Source organism: Archocentrus centrarchus, chromosome 6 (genome assembly GCF_007364275.1).
Source record: "Archocentrus centrarchus isolate MPI-CPG fArcCen1 chromosome 6, fArcCen1, whole genome shotgun sequence".
Taxonomy (NCBI): Eukaryota; Metazoa; Chordata; class Actinopteri; order Cichliformes; family Cichlidae; genus Archocentrus; species Archocentrus centrarchus.
In genome coordinates this window covers 19,145,324-19,162,490 of record NC_044351.1, presented here as the reverse complement: position 1 = coordinate 19,162,490, position 17,167 = coordinate 19,145,324, and the positions used below count along the sequence as shown (strand labels likewise).

Here is a 17,167-nt window from a genome sequence, read left to right as displayed (position 1 = left end):
TTGTGATGACATATACAATATGTGAACACCAAAAACTTCCACTTCCTATATATATATATATATATATATATATATATATGCTCGACATTTTCAAATACTGTCTGTAAACATTTTCTACTTCAGATAACTGTGTGCTTAATAATGACCCCTCTGAGGTCTCCCTACAGCTTTCATGCAAATACTGACAACTGGATAACAACATGTATTAAGTACAGCTTTCAAGAAACAAACAACTCTTTCAGTTTTGTTTTAACATAGAACCCTGTACAAATAAAGGTTCCATTAAAAATAAGTTAAAAAAAACCCAAAAAACAGTAGGTTGCATTTTTTATAACATATTTTTGTCTTTCTATTGCAATACTGTGACTTCAAATAGGCACATATGAACAATTAGAAATGATGGCATTAACACTGGATACCACAATCTTATTAATATATATGAATTCACACAGTTACAATCAATACTGAAGTTTGATATGATTATCTTACAGCATCCTCATAGTAAATGTAACAATAGGCAGTGCGTATAAAATGATGCTACATTGTACGAAATAATCTGTTTTTCTTCTTTTTCCATTTATAAGACCAATATTTGTAACATATATTTTTTTTGAGAGATCCTACAGACAAGCCCACGGTCAGCAGGTCGCTGCAGGGTAAGCTACAAACCACTGCTGATGTTCATGCATCAGTCTTTTGCATGAACGCATATGAACGCAAGCCTCGTTCCTCATTGATCCTCTTCTGGTCAGCAGATCAGGGAAGCATCTCAAGCCTCCCATGAACCTGTAAGTCCAGCTGACAATAAGGCCCCATGATTATGACCAGAGGCGCCTCTACAACGAGGAAGGCCGAAAGGCAGGAACCCTCCAAAACACTAATGTCACGCCACAAACGTGAGCACCAGACGAGCAGCTTAGAGGAGTGAGCATTTGAACAATTTAATTCTCTTCGACTTTTTCTCCGTGATCTTGACCGGTTTTCCTGATCCTCCAGCACTGCTGTCAGTCTACAAGAAAAGATTTGATAGTGAAGAAATGTAATGAATACGGTATTTTAAAAAAGCAGACCAAGAACCGACTGATTTTTGAAACCTGTATCAGCTTACCGACTTTGAGCTCAGATTGTGTAATATGTCTCTTCCCATCGTATAAAAAGCCTTGTGTAACAGAAAAGACAACAACAAACATTACACGTACATATATCGCACCTAAATCACGCTTTATGGTAAAGGTTAAGACATCCAGCTTACCTCTTCAACATTCAAGCCAGACTTTGCGCTGGTTTCCAAGAACTTGACTCCATAATCAATGGCCAGCTAAGTAAAATAAAAAAAATATGTATTTATGCCAAACACTGAGAGCTGGAAAAACTACATTTGAATTAGCTACATGCTTCCTTTTTAGCGATGATTAGCTTTAGACTCACTTTTTCACCCCTGTCTTTAGACACCTGTCTCCTGTCAGTCATGTCGCATTTGTTGCCCAGGATCATCTTCTCTACATCAGACGAGGCATGCTGGCAGAATTAAAAAGGCTCATTACACAAGGTTACTTGAAGTATGACACTCTGAGTGTCCAGTAACAATGAAAAACAGCTTGTTTAAAATATATATATATATTTGCAACTCACTTCTTCAATATTTCTAATCCAGTTTTTTATGTTCTCAAAGGACTTCTCATTGCAGATGTCATAGACCAACATAATACCCTGGGAAGAAAAAAACCCAAAAAAAACTGAATCTCTGAACCGTGATATGTAAGAGTAAGGTAGATGTATATAATGACTCAGTGAGAAATAAAGGACTAACCATTGCTCCTCTGTAGTATGCTGTAGTGATGGTGCGAAACCTCTCCTGGCCCGCAGTATCCCTGAGCAAATCAAATCAAGAACAAAGAGAAGCAGAAGACAGTCTTTTCATTTAAAGTGCAGATGAATTCACTTTCATATGAAAAAGGGGACTAAGCTTGGTCAGATTACACGTACCAAATCTGAAGTTTGACTCTCTTTCCATCCAGCTCTATTGTCCTGATTTTGAAGTCTATTCCTGTATTAAAGCAAGTAAGAGCCGCGTACGCTCAGTTAGTTTCCAGACACAATCAGATTTGTCACATGCCTCACATACACAGGAAACCAGGCATTTCTGCAATCAATAGGAAAAAAAATGATGTGTCAAGTTGTAGGGGAACATCTTTGGAGAAGCAAAAGTAGCTGCAGTGGAATATTGCAGTAGTTATGGGGGTTATAACATAATTATACCAATACTGTTTTCAACACAAAGGCTAAACCAGAAGTCAAAATTCTTGACTGTGGCTTTGATTTCATTCTGTTTAATCCTCCTAGGGCATAACTGATTCCTGAGTCTTCAAGGACAGAATAGCATTATTCATTAGTCTCACAGTCCCATTGTCTGGTTCATATCCAGCTTTTTCCCTTTTAGATTGTTGTGGGTCTGCTTAATTTCATGCAAAACCCACTAGCTTCTATTACTACCAGGGCAATGCAATAAAAACGTTGCACTATGTTGATGCAGGCATTAATTATCTGAGATTTATCCTTGGGGGGCGTCTGTAGGATACTCACCTATTGTAGATATGAAGGTGGTATTGAAGGAGTCCTCGCTGAATCTGAACAGCAGACATGTCTTGCCGACACCGCTGTCTCCGATCAGCAACAGTTTAAAGAGATAATCGTACGTTTTCGCCATTGAAATAAACTTCAGGCTCCTGCGTTTCGATATTATAAGGCCGCAATGAAGCTGGGATCCCCCGTCTGGAAACCCTCAGCTGTCTTTCGCAGACCCGGGTAGACTAGCGAAAACCCGGTGTTGAGAAATGTGACGTCAGTTCCCGCTTTGCATTATGGGCTTTGTAGTTTAAAAGGATTTAATCGTCATTTGACATATTTTGCACACACACACACACACACACACACACACACACACACACACACACACACACACACACACACACACACACACACACACACACACACACCCATAAAGCGCCAGTCAAACGTTTGGACACACCTTCTCATTCAGTGGTTTTTCATTATTTAAAAATTATCTCCATTGTAGATCAATACTAAAGTCATTCTAACCAAACTAAATACATATGGAATTATTTAATTATCAAAAAGTGTTAAACCAGAATGTTTTATATTTTAGATCCTTCACAGTAAGCACCTCCTGCTTAGATGACAGTTTTGCACATCTTGGCATTTTCTCAGTCAGCTTTATGAAGTAGTCACCTGCAATGGCTTTCAGTTAACAGCTGTGCCTTGACAAGAGTTAATTTCTTGAATTTCTTGCCATCTTAATGTGTTTGAGATCATCAGTTGTGTTGTTAAGGTGTAGAGTTAGTATACAGTTAATAGCCCTATTTGAGTAATGTTCTAATCCATATTATGGCAAGAACTACTCAACTAAGTAAAGAAAAACAACAGTCCATCATTACTTTAAGAAATGAAGGTCAGTCAGTCTGAAAAATTTCAAGAACTTTGAAAGTATCCTCAGGTGCAGTCTCAAAGACATCAAACATTACAATGAAACTGGCTCTCATCAGGACCGCCCCAGGAAAGGAAGACCAAGAGTTCCCTCTGTTCTCTGTCGCGTCCTCCCGCATGGAGTTGTGGTTTTGTTCCTGTTTTCCTGTGCTCCTCACTGTTGTGTTTATATTTTGGATTATTCAGCAATAAAGTCACCATCTACATTCAGTCCTGTTTTGGAGTCTGCTTTTGAGTCCACTCTTCCTGCCACACCACTCGTACATGACACCTGGCCTCCACAATCATCTGATCTAAACCAAATTGAGATGGTTTGGGATGAGCTGGACTGCAGAGTGAAGGTGTAAAGCAGCCAACAAGTGCTCAGCACCTCTGGGAACTCATTCAAGGATTCTCTATTGTCGTTCACATCATATTTGCATGCAGTGTATATATATATAAATATATATATATATATATATATATATATATATATATATATATATATATATATAAAATCAAAGCAAAAGGTGCCTATTTTGAAGAATCTAAAATCGAAGACATGTTTTGCTTTGTTTAATACTTTTAAGTTTTCTATATGATTCCCTCATAGATGTTTCTTCATAGTTTGGATGACTTCAGTATTAATTTACAATGCAGGGGGAAAAAAATTAAAAACACTGAATGAGAAGGTGTGTCCAAACTTTTGACTGGTACTGTACATAAATACGTTTAATTACGAAGTGAGCTACACCTCTGGTGATTAAATAATAATTATTATAACATTGTTATTATTATTATTGTTGTTGTTTTCTTTCCTTCTTGAATACAAATTTCATTTTATTATTATTTTTTTTTAATTCAGATACACTTTCTTCCCATTTTCAGCATACTGTATGATTTTCAGTGTGGTAATCCCCGTTGCTCAAAGCTACTTTCTACTCAGTCAGCACACATATGCGCAGAGAGCTGCACAGCGAAAATGCCTGTAAGCTGCAAAAGTTTTGTGTTAATTTGTGTGCTTTTTTTATGTAGTAGGCCTATTAGTGTATTTCAGCGTCGAGCTCCTACCGTAATTTCACGGCGTGTTTACAGCGTGAAGCTTCGCAGTTGTGTTGTTGATAAGTAGCAGCACATGGAGTGGAAGTTAGCTAGCTAACGGTAGCTTTCGAACACGGGTGGCGACTACTTGCTGAAACACAGCTGTATCAAATTGATGTATGACGTAACTTGTAGCGTAGTAATTTCGGGCCAAGAATTAGCCTGTAAACTTTCACGACTGAGCCCACCGAGTTTACAAATCACGAAAACCGTCGTGCTTACTTAAGAATGGTGTATTGTCATCGTTCATTGTATCGCTAAGATGTGTTAGCCAAACACGACAGTTAAAATGTTAGAAAGTTTACTAAAGTGAGCAAATATAAAATACGGTTGTCACCACTTATTTGACTGGACTTGGCCTGTAAGATGAATGATAATTTGCATTTTTCCTTTAATTTTAGTTGGCCAAAGACCTTCTCCACCCGTCACTTGACTACGAGAGACGACAACATAAAAAGAAAAGACTTGTTCAGTGTCCCAATTCCTACTTTATGGACGTGAAATGCCCAGGTATATATATATACAAATGTTTATATTTTACTACATGGTCACGAGGTGTTCCTCGACTTCACAGCATTGTGTCCTTTTATTTTATCTCATAAATAGTGTCTGACATTTTGATTGTCTCTTTTATTCAAGTCAGTTATATAAGATGACACGTCTGTAAAGGTCTGGCTTTAATTGTATGGCTGTGGGGAAGAAAAGCAGCACACTCCTGTAGGTTAATATGTTACAGACTGCCTACTTGCTGCCTACTGTGGCTAAGGTAGACTTTGTGGTGCAAGTCACCACAAAGGTACAAGCTGTGCTGATTTTTGTGGATTATAATGGAAATTGGCAGAGGCAAAAGGAAAGGCAGCTAGAGGAAAGGCTAGGAAACTTCTGATAACCCTGTTTTCATGTTTCCTCATTGTACCAGTTGATATATGCATTTACACTGAAAGGCAAATAACTGGACAGAATAGCAACTGAAATAACAGTTTTAAACATTATTGGGGTGACAAACAGAATAGGGGAAAGTGGGGTGATTTGTGCCAGTGGGGAAGTTGTGCCACCCCCTGTTTCTAGGGAACCATAAAAGAAATTTGTCATGTGACCACACATTTTTGAAGAGTCAGTCATTTTACTCATCCTGTAAAGATGAGAGCCTCATTGCATGAGAAGTAAGCACATTTAACTTCAAAAAAATGTTTTTTGCCCTACAAAGTAAAATTTCTATGATCAAGGTTTTTTGATTGTTGTGTCTGAACAGTTATAGACAAGTTCGAAAACATTCTACAAATGTTTTACTGCTTTGGTATGCTACGCTATAAGTCTATACAGCTAGCATTATGTTAGCTAAAAAATGCTGGATGATGCATTTTTTCCAAAAAGTTCAGGTTGGGGTGATTTGTGCCAGAGGGCCTGGGTTAAGTTGTGCCAGTGGCACAACTCACCTCCACTATATTTATTGTAATTGTACACTTTTTTTTTTTTTTTTTTTTTTTAACTAAAACTATGTGACATTCTTCATTTTAGACCAAAAATAGAAATAGATCATAATGCCACAGAATTATAAGAGGAAGACAGGCAGGGATTCAACCAACTGCTCCACCAATTACCCAGTTCTGCTTATTTTGGACAACCATGAATCTCACATCTCACTGAAGGTGGTGACAACTCCTACAGAAAATGGTGTTATGCTCACCCTGCCATCACACACAGCTTTCAACTTTTAGACAAAACTATTACTATTACTCAATGAAAACCTACTACAACAGTACAATGGATGGATGCGCAGGTGATGGATGCTGATTTTTTTCTTCATTTTTTCATTTTGAACTCAACTTTGTTCTGGTGTGTTCATAAAGCGCTAGACCTTGTTTAAGAAAACTGACCTTTGATGTGCTCATGTGGTGCAATACGCTTGTAGAAAAGTAGCCTTTGATGTTGTAAAATAACTTTAAATAAACCTTAAATGAGTCATTTTGTATTATATTTGTCTAGCTTTTATAAAGCATTACAGTTTCTGAGATCAAAATATTCTGTTTTACTTGAATAATCAATGGCACAATTTACCCCAATGCATTATCTCCAAATGCACAACTTACCCCGCACCGGGGGCAAGTTGTGCCACAAGACCACTTTTTTTCAGAAAGCTGTATTTCTTAAATACCATATTTCAGATCCAAAGTGATTGTTCCCAGGGATGCACCACATTCTGAAATATATATATATATATTTTAGTTGGAAGCATTACTATCATGGTCTTGCTTTAAAGTAACTTTAAGTAAAAACTGGCACAACTCACCCCACTCTCCCCTACCTGAGAGAAAGATGATTATTGTTTGAGTAAACTTTAGCTTAATTTTATTCTCATTGTACATACTTAGTGGGAAGGGCATATAAAATATACTTTACATTATGTCTCTCAGCTTTAGTAACATACCCCAAACAAACGCAGTATTTAGTGGTCTTAATTTTTGGAATCCATTCACTGCACATGTATACGGCAAGTCCTCATACAAGTCTGATACATACTTAAGTTATGTAGCTGCTCTGTTAAGCCTGTTTTTGCAGTGTTTTACATACATGTTAATCACAGAAATGTAACTGTTAAATGGATGTGTAACAGTTTTGTTTACCATTTCTTTGCAGGCTGCTACAAGATCACCACTGTGTTCAGTCACGCACAGTCAGTGGTGCTGTGTGTGGGATGTTCAACAGTGCTGTGCCAGCCCAAAGGAGGAAAGGCCAGACTAACAGAGGGTAAAACATCCAGAACAGTCTGTACTACTAGAGTTGTAAATAGCTGAGCTTAAGTGTAAGGGCCCCATTATATTCGATGTGTGGTGCCTCATGAACGGTACTGTACGACAATGTTGACTTCACATCTGCTTTTGCAAGTCGCCATTTCTGCACTTTTAAGTTGTGCCGCCGCAGCCAGGTTGAAGACGTTTATGATCATGCTGGTTTTTACCACTGTTGTAAACTCAGTACAGAAGCCTAGAGATTCACAAATTCTACTGAGGGAGATGTTGCAACAGTTTAAGATGATACTTTGTGGAAAAAACTCAAAGACAAAATTATTTGCTTCAGGTTTTGACTTATCAGTGCTGATGTGGAGGCATTGTCTGAGGGGTAACACCCATCGTTCAGGAGAATACTGTAGCACCTGCGCGGTGCACAAAGCAATCAATATAGCCTTAAAAGCTGTGCATTTGTGATCACTAATTTTGATTTTTTTTTTTTGTTCCACAGGTTGCTCTTTTAGGAGGAAGCAACATTAAATTGGATGTTGCACACTTAAATTCAGACATTAAGAAATCCCAAATTTTTCTATTGAAATTGTAATCATTAATGACAGATTGTCATTCTGATGCTCAGATTGTGCAAGAAAATTACTATCAGAATTTAATATGCAAATATCTAAGTAAATAAAGACAGCACTTAAAGTTAAAGAGTTCTGGGTATTTTTTTTTTTTTATTGAACAAAAATGTTTGACTAAAAATTCACCTTCACAGAAAGCATACAAGAAGTCATTCAGGTTCAAATGAAGATATCTGTGCTGTAGATTTGGGAAACATAAAATATGACCTTAAATAGAACAAAACACATACACAAAAAAAAAAAAAAAAGTCAAATATGAATTGGCAACAGTTTTAGACTGATGTCGAACTTACAGTATTACTTTATGAAAGGGACATTAAAGGCGTGGCTCAAAACCTGTCCCTTTGCAAAAAAAAAAAAAAGACCCCCCCCACATACTCAACATTGCATTTCTAGTGGACTACAATCACTGTGTCTGACATTGCACGCCGCCTCTGGGACTATCCTCGTCTTCCTCGTAAGCCTCACCGCTGTAGTGTTTCTGTTGTGACTCCAAATCGACCTCGCAGAGGTCCACCTCCTCCATGTCGTCAGTGATCATCACATCCTCTCTGGGCGGAAGCAGTCGTTCCAGCTGGAACATGAGATGCTCTGGGAGCCAGTGCTTCTCTGGGAACTCCACCTACAAGATAAAATGGATTTAAAAAAAAAAATCAGCTGACAAGTTTTCCCCCACAGCTTAAGTTTAAATCCAGAGTTGAGTCACACTGCTGAAATGGTCTGTTCATCTTACCTGGAACTGAATAATAAGTTGTCCCTTTTCATAAGGATCTCTGTAAATCGGCATGCCCTCGTTCATAACACGTTTGACGTCGTTGTGCTTAATGACTTCACCTGTTGATTTAAAAAAAAAAAAAAAAAAAGTTATTGTAATCTGTATTCTTGTTATTCACAACCAAACACCAGATAAGCCAATGCTTCAGCTGATTTCAGGCACTTACCTGGTTGTGAGCTGATGACTAGTGTTCTGTTGTCTAGAGTCTGAATGGTCTTCCTGAACCCACACAGTGCCTCAACAAGTTTGATGTTCATCTTCATTGTCAAGTTGTTATCCCGTCTCTGGAAAACTGGGTGATCCTTCTGATCCAGCACAATGATGATATCCCCAGGTTCCAGGCCAGGCTCCTGGTCACCTTCTCCATGGAATGTAATTTTCTGACCATCTTTCATACCTGCACAGCAGACAGTTAAATTTGCTTATGAAAAAATACAAAAAAAACCTGCCATTTTAATATGACTGTCTCAGATAAGTGGAGGGGGCTTACCTTTGTCAACATGAACTTCAAGGATTTTCTTCTTGCGTTCTACTTTGTGCCCATTGCAATTCTTGCAGCGGTCCTTTGAGTTAAATTTCTCACCCTGTCCCTGGCAGTCTGGACACATGCTTTGGATCTGCTGAATCATGCCTGGCCCAAGCTGCTGCACCCTGACTTGTACTCCTCTTCCTTTGCAGTTTGAGCACTTCTCCAAAGCACCCTTCTTGCCGCCATAACCTGTGATTTAACAGAGGAAGAAAAAAAAAAAAACAAACAAAAAAAACCAGGATGATTTACTTTTCTGTATAATTCAACACTTTAGTATTAACCTGCATTTTTCTCTTTAAATATGCTGATACTCACCTTCACATTTTTCACAAATTACATTTTTTTGGAGTCCAAGCTTTCTAGTTGAACCATTGTACATCTCCTCCAGTGAAACGCTAAGCTGATGGACCACATTTTTCCCTAAAGAAAAAGCACAATATTCATAAAGAATAGGAGTATTCACACTGCAAACAGCATCTAGCTAAAGTTCAAATGAACTGCCTTACCTTTTCTCTCTCTCTGCATTCGTCCTCCACCTCCAAAGAACATATTGAAAATATCCATTGGTGAACTCCCGCCACCCATGCCTCCTTCTTTGATGGCTTGCTCCCCTCCTTGGTCATACAAGTCTCTCTTCTTTGGGTCTGACAGCACCTCATATGCTTGAGAAATGTGCTTGAACTGTGGAAATAAAACAAATCATTAAATTAGTTTTAAAAGTCAGAGTGAGTCATTCTACTAAAGTTATAACTTAAGTTAGTTTCTTGGTTCAGATTCTTTATTCGGGCTACCTAATGTACAACTAATGTATTCTGACAATGCCACTTTAAAAAAAAAAAAAAAAAGCACATCAAAGGTTTTAAATGGGAAGAAACAGACTACAATAATAGTACATTTAATTTAATTTCGAACATTAATTTCACACTGTAGCCAGGAACGTCAACTCAGTGCAAGCCTGTTAGTCTTCCCCTACCCATACAAAGCGAGCTGCGTATAGATCATTCCAGAAAGTTCCCCCTGTCCTTCAAACTAGGCGTCCGGTTTAAAATTAGAAACGGCTTTAACGGTGGCACGTAAACGTCTGCACTGGTGAAATAAAAAGAAAAAGTTTAAACACTCACCTTCTCTCCTTCATTTGGGTTCTTGTCAGGATGATATTTTAGCGCAAGTTTTCGGTAGGCTTTTTTGATTTCGTCCTGTGAGGCACTGGGGCTGACTCCCAGGAGATCGTAGTAGCCGGTTTCGTGAACCATGATGACGATCCTAAAGACAAAATAACGCACAACATATTACACATTGCCTCACAGTCTTTCGCATTAAACCTTACTGCGTTAGGCTCCGAGGTTACAGCTAGAAACAGCAACACTGTTAGCTAATATTTAGCAAACCGGAAAGAGCACACTAGCCAGAACAGAGGCTAACCTCAGTTTAACTACGATAAAATAAAAAATAATAACGTTGACCTGCAGCTAAATTACGGTATGCCTAAGAAACGCTATACGAGTAGCAGGTGTCGCCCATATTAACCTTAGCTCAGTCAACCTTAAATGAAATTGCTTGTATTTCTGCGTTAAAAGGCTATGTGTTATTTAAAATAGGAAGTCTTGAAGCCTTACTTTCCAGGAGCTCGCTAACCTCGCTTTCAGCTGACTTTACTGTGAGAGTGGAAAGAGAAGGTGGGCGGTACTTATAGCCGCTTCGCAGTGCAGAACTTTCTGGAGAGCTTCGAGAAGAGGGGCCGGATGTTTCGTTGGCAGGGAGAGGAGTCTAGAAAAGACCTGAGTAGGGACGAGGGGGAGGGATAGAGGTTACTAGATTTCCTTCATATATAGCATGACCTATTTTTTTCGAAGGATTGCATTACCTTAGATGCCGATATGAGAGGCCAGTGGGACAAGGGCTTTCTCAAAAAAAAAAGTACTTGTAAAAGCAGTAAATATAGCATGTATGATCTCTAATAAGACACAGGCTACTTTGTAAATGGCATCTAACTTTCTCAAGAGGCACTATTTGGCGAAACAGCAACAACACTTCTCACGAAATGATTGTAATATTTGTTGTGTGAGCCCCCAAAGTGTAAATCTTGTTGTTTATTATTGATGTATTTATTGCAGATTAGATGCCTTGATTGGATGAGGAGAGACTCCTTAGAAATTAAGTGCAGAATGGTTAAAGGTCACAAATATTGTCTGAAAGTCCCAACTGATTACATTTCTGAGGTACTAAAATAAGCCTGTTTCATCCTGTAACTCATGTAGATTAAGCTTGATTAAGATTAAATGGACAGCGGTATGATTAAGTTTTTAACATGTCATTGTGTGAATTGGGAAAGGCTGTTTTACATATGAAAAGATGAGTTGATCTGAATTCGGAGCATGTTCTTGAGCAACTGATTCCAATGCACCACCCACATGGTCTTTCCTGTTTGTTTCACAACCTTAAGCGAATTTTGGGAGGCTTGTTGAACTGTGGGATTGTTTTTTCTTATATTCCCATAAATCACATTAGTCCAAGTTTTGAAAGCAGCATTTTTGAGCAAGTTCAGAATGGAAAAGAAGGTTGATCATCAACTTGAGGATGGGTGAGCAACTTAAAATTAATTGCTTTTTGTTTCTTTCACCTGCCTTCCTTCACCTTGTTTTTCAGCTCGACTGTGGGATAGCTTCTTTTTATCTTTGAACCAGGTCTAGCAGTATGCATGCATATTCACCACAGCACAAAAGTATTGTGAGAGCTTAACCAATCACAGTTAGCCACTTCTGCCAAAGTTATTGAATGAATATTTCTTGTATTATGAAAGCATTTTGCACCCAGCCTTGGTACTGGTCCACAATTCCCAGATTCTTTAAAAGATTTTTTTCTCATTTGTTTTTATGAAGGTGATAGAGAGTGCTGTCTAACATACTGGTCCAGCTGGTCCCAGACGTGTTCAGTTGTGTTGAACACATCTGGGAGATTTCACTTATTTTCACTGTAATCAGACTGTTAAGTCACTCTGAATGCTTTGTGCATGGAGGCTTGGTCATCACCATTGGGGTAGAAATGTCATCAATCTTTGCATCAATCTTTATATTGATTTGCAATGGATCCTCCCCATCTACCATGACAACAATATCGATGAGTGGGAGTGGACACTTTTTTGTCAGACAACGGAAGGGGGGTTTTCCTGTGGCAAAAGCCTGACATTGTGTTGGGTCAACAATGCTACTGAAAATTAGACCCATGTGATAAAATGAAACCACTGCCAGAATTTGAGGTGCAGTGCATGTGAGTGTGCTTGTAGCCAATGTTTTCTCTGCGTGTTACAGTGTGGTGTCGCCAGCACAGACGACTATGGCACACATGCAGGCAGATAGTGAAGAGCTCGCCTTTATAGGTGAGTTATGAGGACTGAATGAGAAGACTTCCACTGCCCAGTGAATGCATTTGTGTTTCAGATTTGATTTAATTTTTTTTTCTCATCCCAGGACAAATAAACGTAGATCAGTCGTTTGCCAGCACATCTCTGGCTCCAGCTCATTCTCTTTGGACCACTGATGCTAGAGGTTCAGTCAAGCTGAGAATAGAAGAAGGATGTGCAGAGGAACCCGTCACAGTTCACCAAATGTTCAAAGCCTCAGTTGAAAAATATGGAAACAAGCATGCACTTGCCAGCAAGAAGAACAACAAATGGGAAAAGATAACTTTCCTAGAGTATTACCAAATGTGCCGAAGAGCAGCCAAGAGCTTTTTAAAGGTATATTAACCAAAAAATTTTAGGTATGTGTTAAATAACACTATCAATGATCACCACTTTTGCAAATTAAAGTTCAAAAATTTTTTGATGTGTGCAGCTTGGTTTAGAGCGATTCCATGGTGTGGCAATACTAGGATTCAATTCAGCAGAATGGTTCTTCTCTGCAGTTGGTGCTGTCATGGCAGGGTGAGAACACATCAACAGCTCAACTTATATTAAGCACTAGTTGGAATCAGCCAGTGACTGCACATAAATACTGTATGGGTGTATTTCTCCCATTGCAGTGTGACAGTCACTAACGCCTTTCTTTCTTACAGAGGAATAATGACAGGAATTTATGCCACAAACTCACCAGAAGCTTGCCATTATGTGGCTAGTGACTCCAAAGCCAACATTATTGTGGTAGAAAACCAGAAGCAACTGGATAAGATATTGCAGGTACTGTACAAATAAATATACGCAAAGGACTTAATTCCACATCTAAAACATCTGTGAAAGAATTTTCTCCCTTGCTACCAAAGATATGTGACAGACTACCCAATTTAAAAGCCATAATGCAGTACAGTGGGCAAGTCCAGCAGAAGATCTCAAATCTCTACTCCGTAAGTCTTCCAAACAGCACATATAATGATACAGACCACAATGACTGTTGAGGCTGTGTTCCAAATGGTATATTTCTGCTTTTGGATAGTGGGAGGAGTTCTTGGAGCTGGGTCTGGATGTTTCTGAAAAACAATTGGATGACATTATCAGCAGCCAGAGAGCTAACCAGTGCTGTGTCCTGATCTACACATCTGGCACCACGGGCAAGCCGAAAGGAGTCATGCTCAGTCATGACAATGTAAGCTTTCGTGTGGCTATTAACGTGTACTTGTGTGCCTAATTGTGTCATATTATTATAATTATAACATGTTACTTGAAAGCAAAGCAGCTAAATTGAAAATATATATATATATATATATATATATATATTGTTGTTTAAGGCTAAAGAAAGAATATTCTGTATTGAACAAATTTACAGATCACATGGACGACCATTCATGCCAGCAGGGCTGGAGAAATGCAGCCAGCCGACACTAAACAGGAGTCAATAGTGAGTTACCTGCCTCTCAGCCACATTGCTGCTCAGATCTATGATCTGTGGACAGGCATCCACTGGGGTGAGCTGGTATACTTTGCACAGCCAGATGCCTTAAAGGTAAACAGTTACAAAGAGATGATCACCTAATTCTAACTTTTGTTAAAGGCTATGTTGAAGGTTTGTCAACAAACCAATGGAATATGCATTTTGACAACAATCAGTACTACAAGATGCTTAACATAAAAAAAACAAAAAACAAAACTAATTTCATGACTTGGGAAAAATATTACAGTATTTGCGTAGGTAACAATTTGAATTTGTGCAGACTGAATTTCCACACCCACAGTGATGTTTTTTTCCACATCTTATTTTGTACATTTTCCCTAAAGGGAAGCTTGATAACTACACTGCGGGAGGTTCGCCCAACATCCCACATGGGTGTCCCTCGGGTATGGGAGAAAATAATGGAGAAGATTAAACAGGAGATTAGTCAGTGTGGATATCTGAAAAAGAAACTGGTAACATGGGCAATGTCAGTCAGCCAGGAAGCAAATCAAAAGTATATGCAAGAGTAAGTATAGTTTGATTATGAATAATTATTCCTAAAATGTGCATATATGTATAAATAGATGGATTTTTCCCAAAAGAGATGAGTTCATTCAACAGTTATCATTTGCAATTTTCTTAGGGGTGATGAAAAGCCTTTCCTTTTTTACGTGGCTGACAGCCTTGTGCTGCAGAAGCTTCGGGCTGAGCTGGGCCTGAACTGTTGTCAGAAGTTCTTTTCTGGAGCAGCACCAATCAGTAGTGAAACAGTGCAATTTTTCCTGGGCTTGAACATCCGCTTGTATGAGGCCTATGGCATGAGCGAGAGCACAGGACCTCACTTCATGTCAGGTCCAAAAGTTTATAAACTGCCAAGGTAAAAAAAAAAAAAAAAAAAAAAATCAAGGATTGTAATAAAAGAAATTGTCTGTGATGTTTTTGCTGCTTATGTTTTGAATTGTAATACAGTTTAAGACACAGAAAACTCTTTTTCTGACCCATAGCTGCGGAAAGGTGGTGCCTGGCTGTCGCTACAAAATGGCCAATGTAGACTCTGAAGGGACAGGAGAAATATGCTTTTGGGGACGCAACATTTTCATGGGTTTCCTGAACATGGAAGACAAAACAAGAGAAGCTTTGGATGAAGATGGATGGCTGCATTCTGGAGACCTGGGGAAGGCTGATGAAGAGGGTTTCTTGTACATCACAGGAAGGATAAAAGGTAGCATAATCTCAGAAAACGAGACTATTGTGAGAGTGTAACTGGATTATTTTAGGTCACTGTCTTATATTCTATAAGGTACATGCTGTTCTGGGCAAATATAAGACTTCTTTCTCTGTGAAGTGAGTCACAAGCAGCTGAAATGTCAGTTTGTCTACTCCTTCCATTTAGAGTTGATCATCACAGCTGGAGGAGAAAATGTTCCACCTGTTCCCATAGAGGAAGCAGTAAAGAAGGAGCTACCCATCATCAGCAATGCCATGCTGATTGGAGACAAAAAGAAGTTTTTGTCCATGCTTTTAACCCTAAAGGTAATAAAAATCATGCATAATAAAGGAGGTAAACTACAAGTGGACATAAATGTTAAATACCTTCCTAACTTACACTCTAGCACACTGTGCTAGTGTTATAACAAGTCTGGGAGTATAAAGTACCTATCACCATGATTTATATGTAAATGATTGGAATTGAACCCTTTTTTTCAGTGTTGCAGCAATACAGAAACCATGGAGCCAACAGAGGAACTCAGTGTGGAAGCTGTGGAGTTTTGCAGAGAGCTGGGCAGCCAAGCAACAAAAGTGTCTGACATAACTGGAGAAAAAGACAAAGAAGTGTACCGGGCAATTCAAGAGGGAATTGACAGAGTCAACTCTGCAGCCACCTCGAATGCCCAATGCATACAAAGATGGACTATTCTGAGGAAGGACTTCTCTGTTTCTGGAGGAGAGCTGGGTAAATTCAGCAGAACACAGTTTAAAAAGACTAGCACTAACTAAAGGCTTATGCCGGTATAGTATCAAAATCATGTAACACAATGTTATACACAATAAGATGCTATTTGTATTGAACCAGTTGTAAGATTGCAGGTATCTATCACTAATATACTGCTTTCTTGTTCCAGGTCCCACAATGAAGCTTCGTCGTCCTGTTGTCTTAGAGATGTATCACAAAGTTATAGAGAGCCTTTATCAAGGATAAGGTCATGTTCTACTGTGTAACTGTTAGTATGAAATCGTGTCATTTTTCTCCATCTCATCACCTGTGGATATGCATAAAATGTAATTACAGTACCATGCAAAAGTCTTGAGCCACCCCAGAATTTCTTGTAATTCTTTTAAGTATTCTTGAGTGACCAAATTACACAAGAAGTGGACAAAAATGTGTGGCCACAGGTCTTATGGAGCGATGAATCCAAATTTTCAATTTTGGCTCAGATTATTGTCATTATGCACGGAGGTCAGGAGAAAGGTACGACTGTCTGCAGACATCTGTAAACATGGTGGAGACCCATGGTTTGGGGCTGCAGTGGTCTTGGAGATCTTATGAAAATTGATGGAATTATGAATGCAAAAAAACAAAACCATTACACACATAATGGAACACTTATCAGTCAGGATTGGCCTCCAAATCCTCAACATTATTGCACCAGTGTGGGATCATCTTGACAGAGAATAGAACAATGGGGATCCAAGGCCCAAGAAGCCCGGAGAACTATTCCTGAAGACTAAAGAAACTACAAGAAAGCTTGACTGAGAGAGTCGCCGTCATACCAAATATCAAATTTGTTAGAATTATACAAGCTCTGTTTTTGCCTTATATACGGCATTTCCTCGCAAGTTTGCATGTTTCAATAAATCATCGGACCTATTACCAATTTTCCTAGCAAACTATAAAGAAATGAGGGGTGTTCGAGACTTTTGCACAGTATTGTATAATTGCATCTTTTTTGCAGAATGAAAAAAAAAAAAAAAAAAGAGAACATACACAACATTTTAAGAATATATTATTTAATAAGTTAAAAGTTACACCATGTTAGAAACAACTT

At 38.6% G+C, this 17,167-nt stretch overlaps 4 protein-coding genes across 6 annotated transcripts; 2 read left to right on the top strand and 2 right to left on the bottom strand.

Moving 5' to 3' along the window:
* Positions 1-10: 10 nt before the first annotated feature.
* LOC115781313 (ras-related protein Rab-8B) lies at positions 11-4,664 on the bottom strand. 3 transcript variants are annotated; one of them, XM_030730930.1, is made up of 9 exons: positions 4,555-4,664; positions 2,584-2,810; positions 1,987-2,047; positions 1,811-1,871; positions 1,633-1,710; positions 1,429-1,518; positions 1,253-1,318; positions 1,109-1,159; positions 11-1,009 (listed from the first exon to the last, which is right to left on the bottom strand). In XM_030730930.1, the coding sequence occupies exons 2-9, from the start codon at positions 2,705-2,707 to the stop codon at positions 917-919; spliced, it is 624 nt and encodes a 207-aa protein (XP_030586790.1). In that variant the 5' UTR covers positions 2,708-2,810; positions 4,555-4,664; the 3' UTR covers positions 11-916. The 3 variants fall into 3 exon arrangements, with proteins under 3 accessions (XP_030586790.1, XP_030586788.1, XP_030586789.1); XM_030730928.1 differs by having other exon boundaries at positions 2,584-2,866; positions 4,555-4,617; XM_030730929.1 differs by lacking the exon at positions 4,555-4,664 and having other exon boundaries at positions 2,584-2,895.
* On the top strand, positions 4,328-8,024 carry rps27l (ribosomal protein S27 like). Its single transcript, XM_030730931.1, has 4 exons — positions 4,328-4,471; positions 4,986-5,094; positions 7,222-7,332; positions 7,825-8,024. The coding sequence occupies exons 1-4, from the start codon at positions 4,466-4,468 to the stop codon at positions 7,851-7,853; spliced, it is 255 nt and encodes an 84-aa protein (XP_030586791.1). The 5' UTR covers positions 4,328-4,465; the 3' UTR covers positions 7,854-8,024.
* A 3-nt stretch (positions 8,025-8,027) lies between these two features.
* Positions 8,028-11,012, bottom strand: dnaja (DnaJ heat shock protein family (Hsp40) member A). Its single transcript, XM_030730926.1, has 8 exons — positions 10,875-11,012; positions 10,380-10,521; positions 9,765-9,939; positions 9,574-9,678; positions 9,220-9,447; positions 8,896-9,126; positions 8,688-8,788; positions 8,028-8,576 (listed from the first exon to the last, which is right to left on the bottom strand). Exons 2-8 carry the CDS (start codon positions 10,509-10,511, stop codon positions 8,361-8,363), a joined length of 1,188 nt encoding a protein of 395 aa, XP_030586786.1. The 5' UTR covers positions 10,512-10,521; positions 10,875-11,012; the 3' UTR covers positions 8,028-8,360.
* Positions 11,013-11,714: 702 nt separating this feature from the next.
* acsbg1 (acyl-CoA synthetase bubblegum family member 1) lies at positions 11,715-17,151 on the top strand. The gene is made up of 14 exons (XM_030731441.1): positions 11,715-11,839; positions 12,567-12,634; positions 12,726-12,994; positions 13,092-13,180; positions 13,312-13,432; positions 13,516-13,596; positions 13,686-13,835; positions 14,016-14,192; positions 14,465-14,646; positions 14,764-14,997; positions 15,125-15,342; positions 15,514-15,653; positions 15,828-16,074; positions 16,244-17,151. The coding sequence occupies exons 1-14, from the start codon at positions 11,805-11,807 to the stop codon at positions 16,318-16,320; spliced, it is 2,088 nt and encodes a 695-aa protein (XP_030587301.1). The 5' UTR covers positions 11,715-11,804; the 3' UTR covers positions 16,321-17,151.
* The last annotated feature ends 16 nt before the right edge of the window (positions 17,152-17,167 follow it).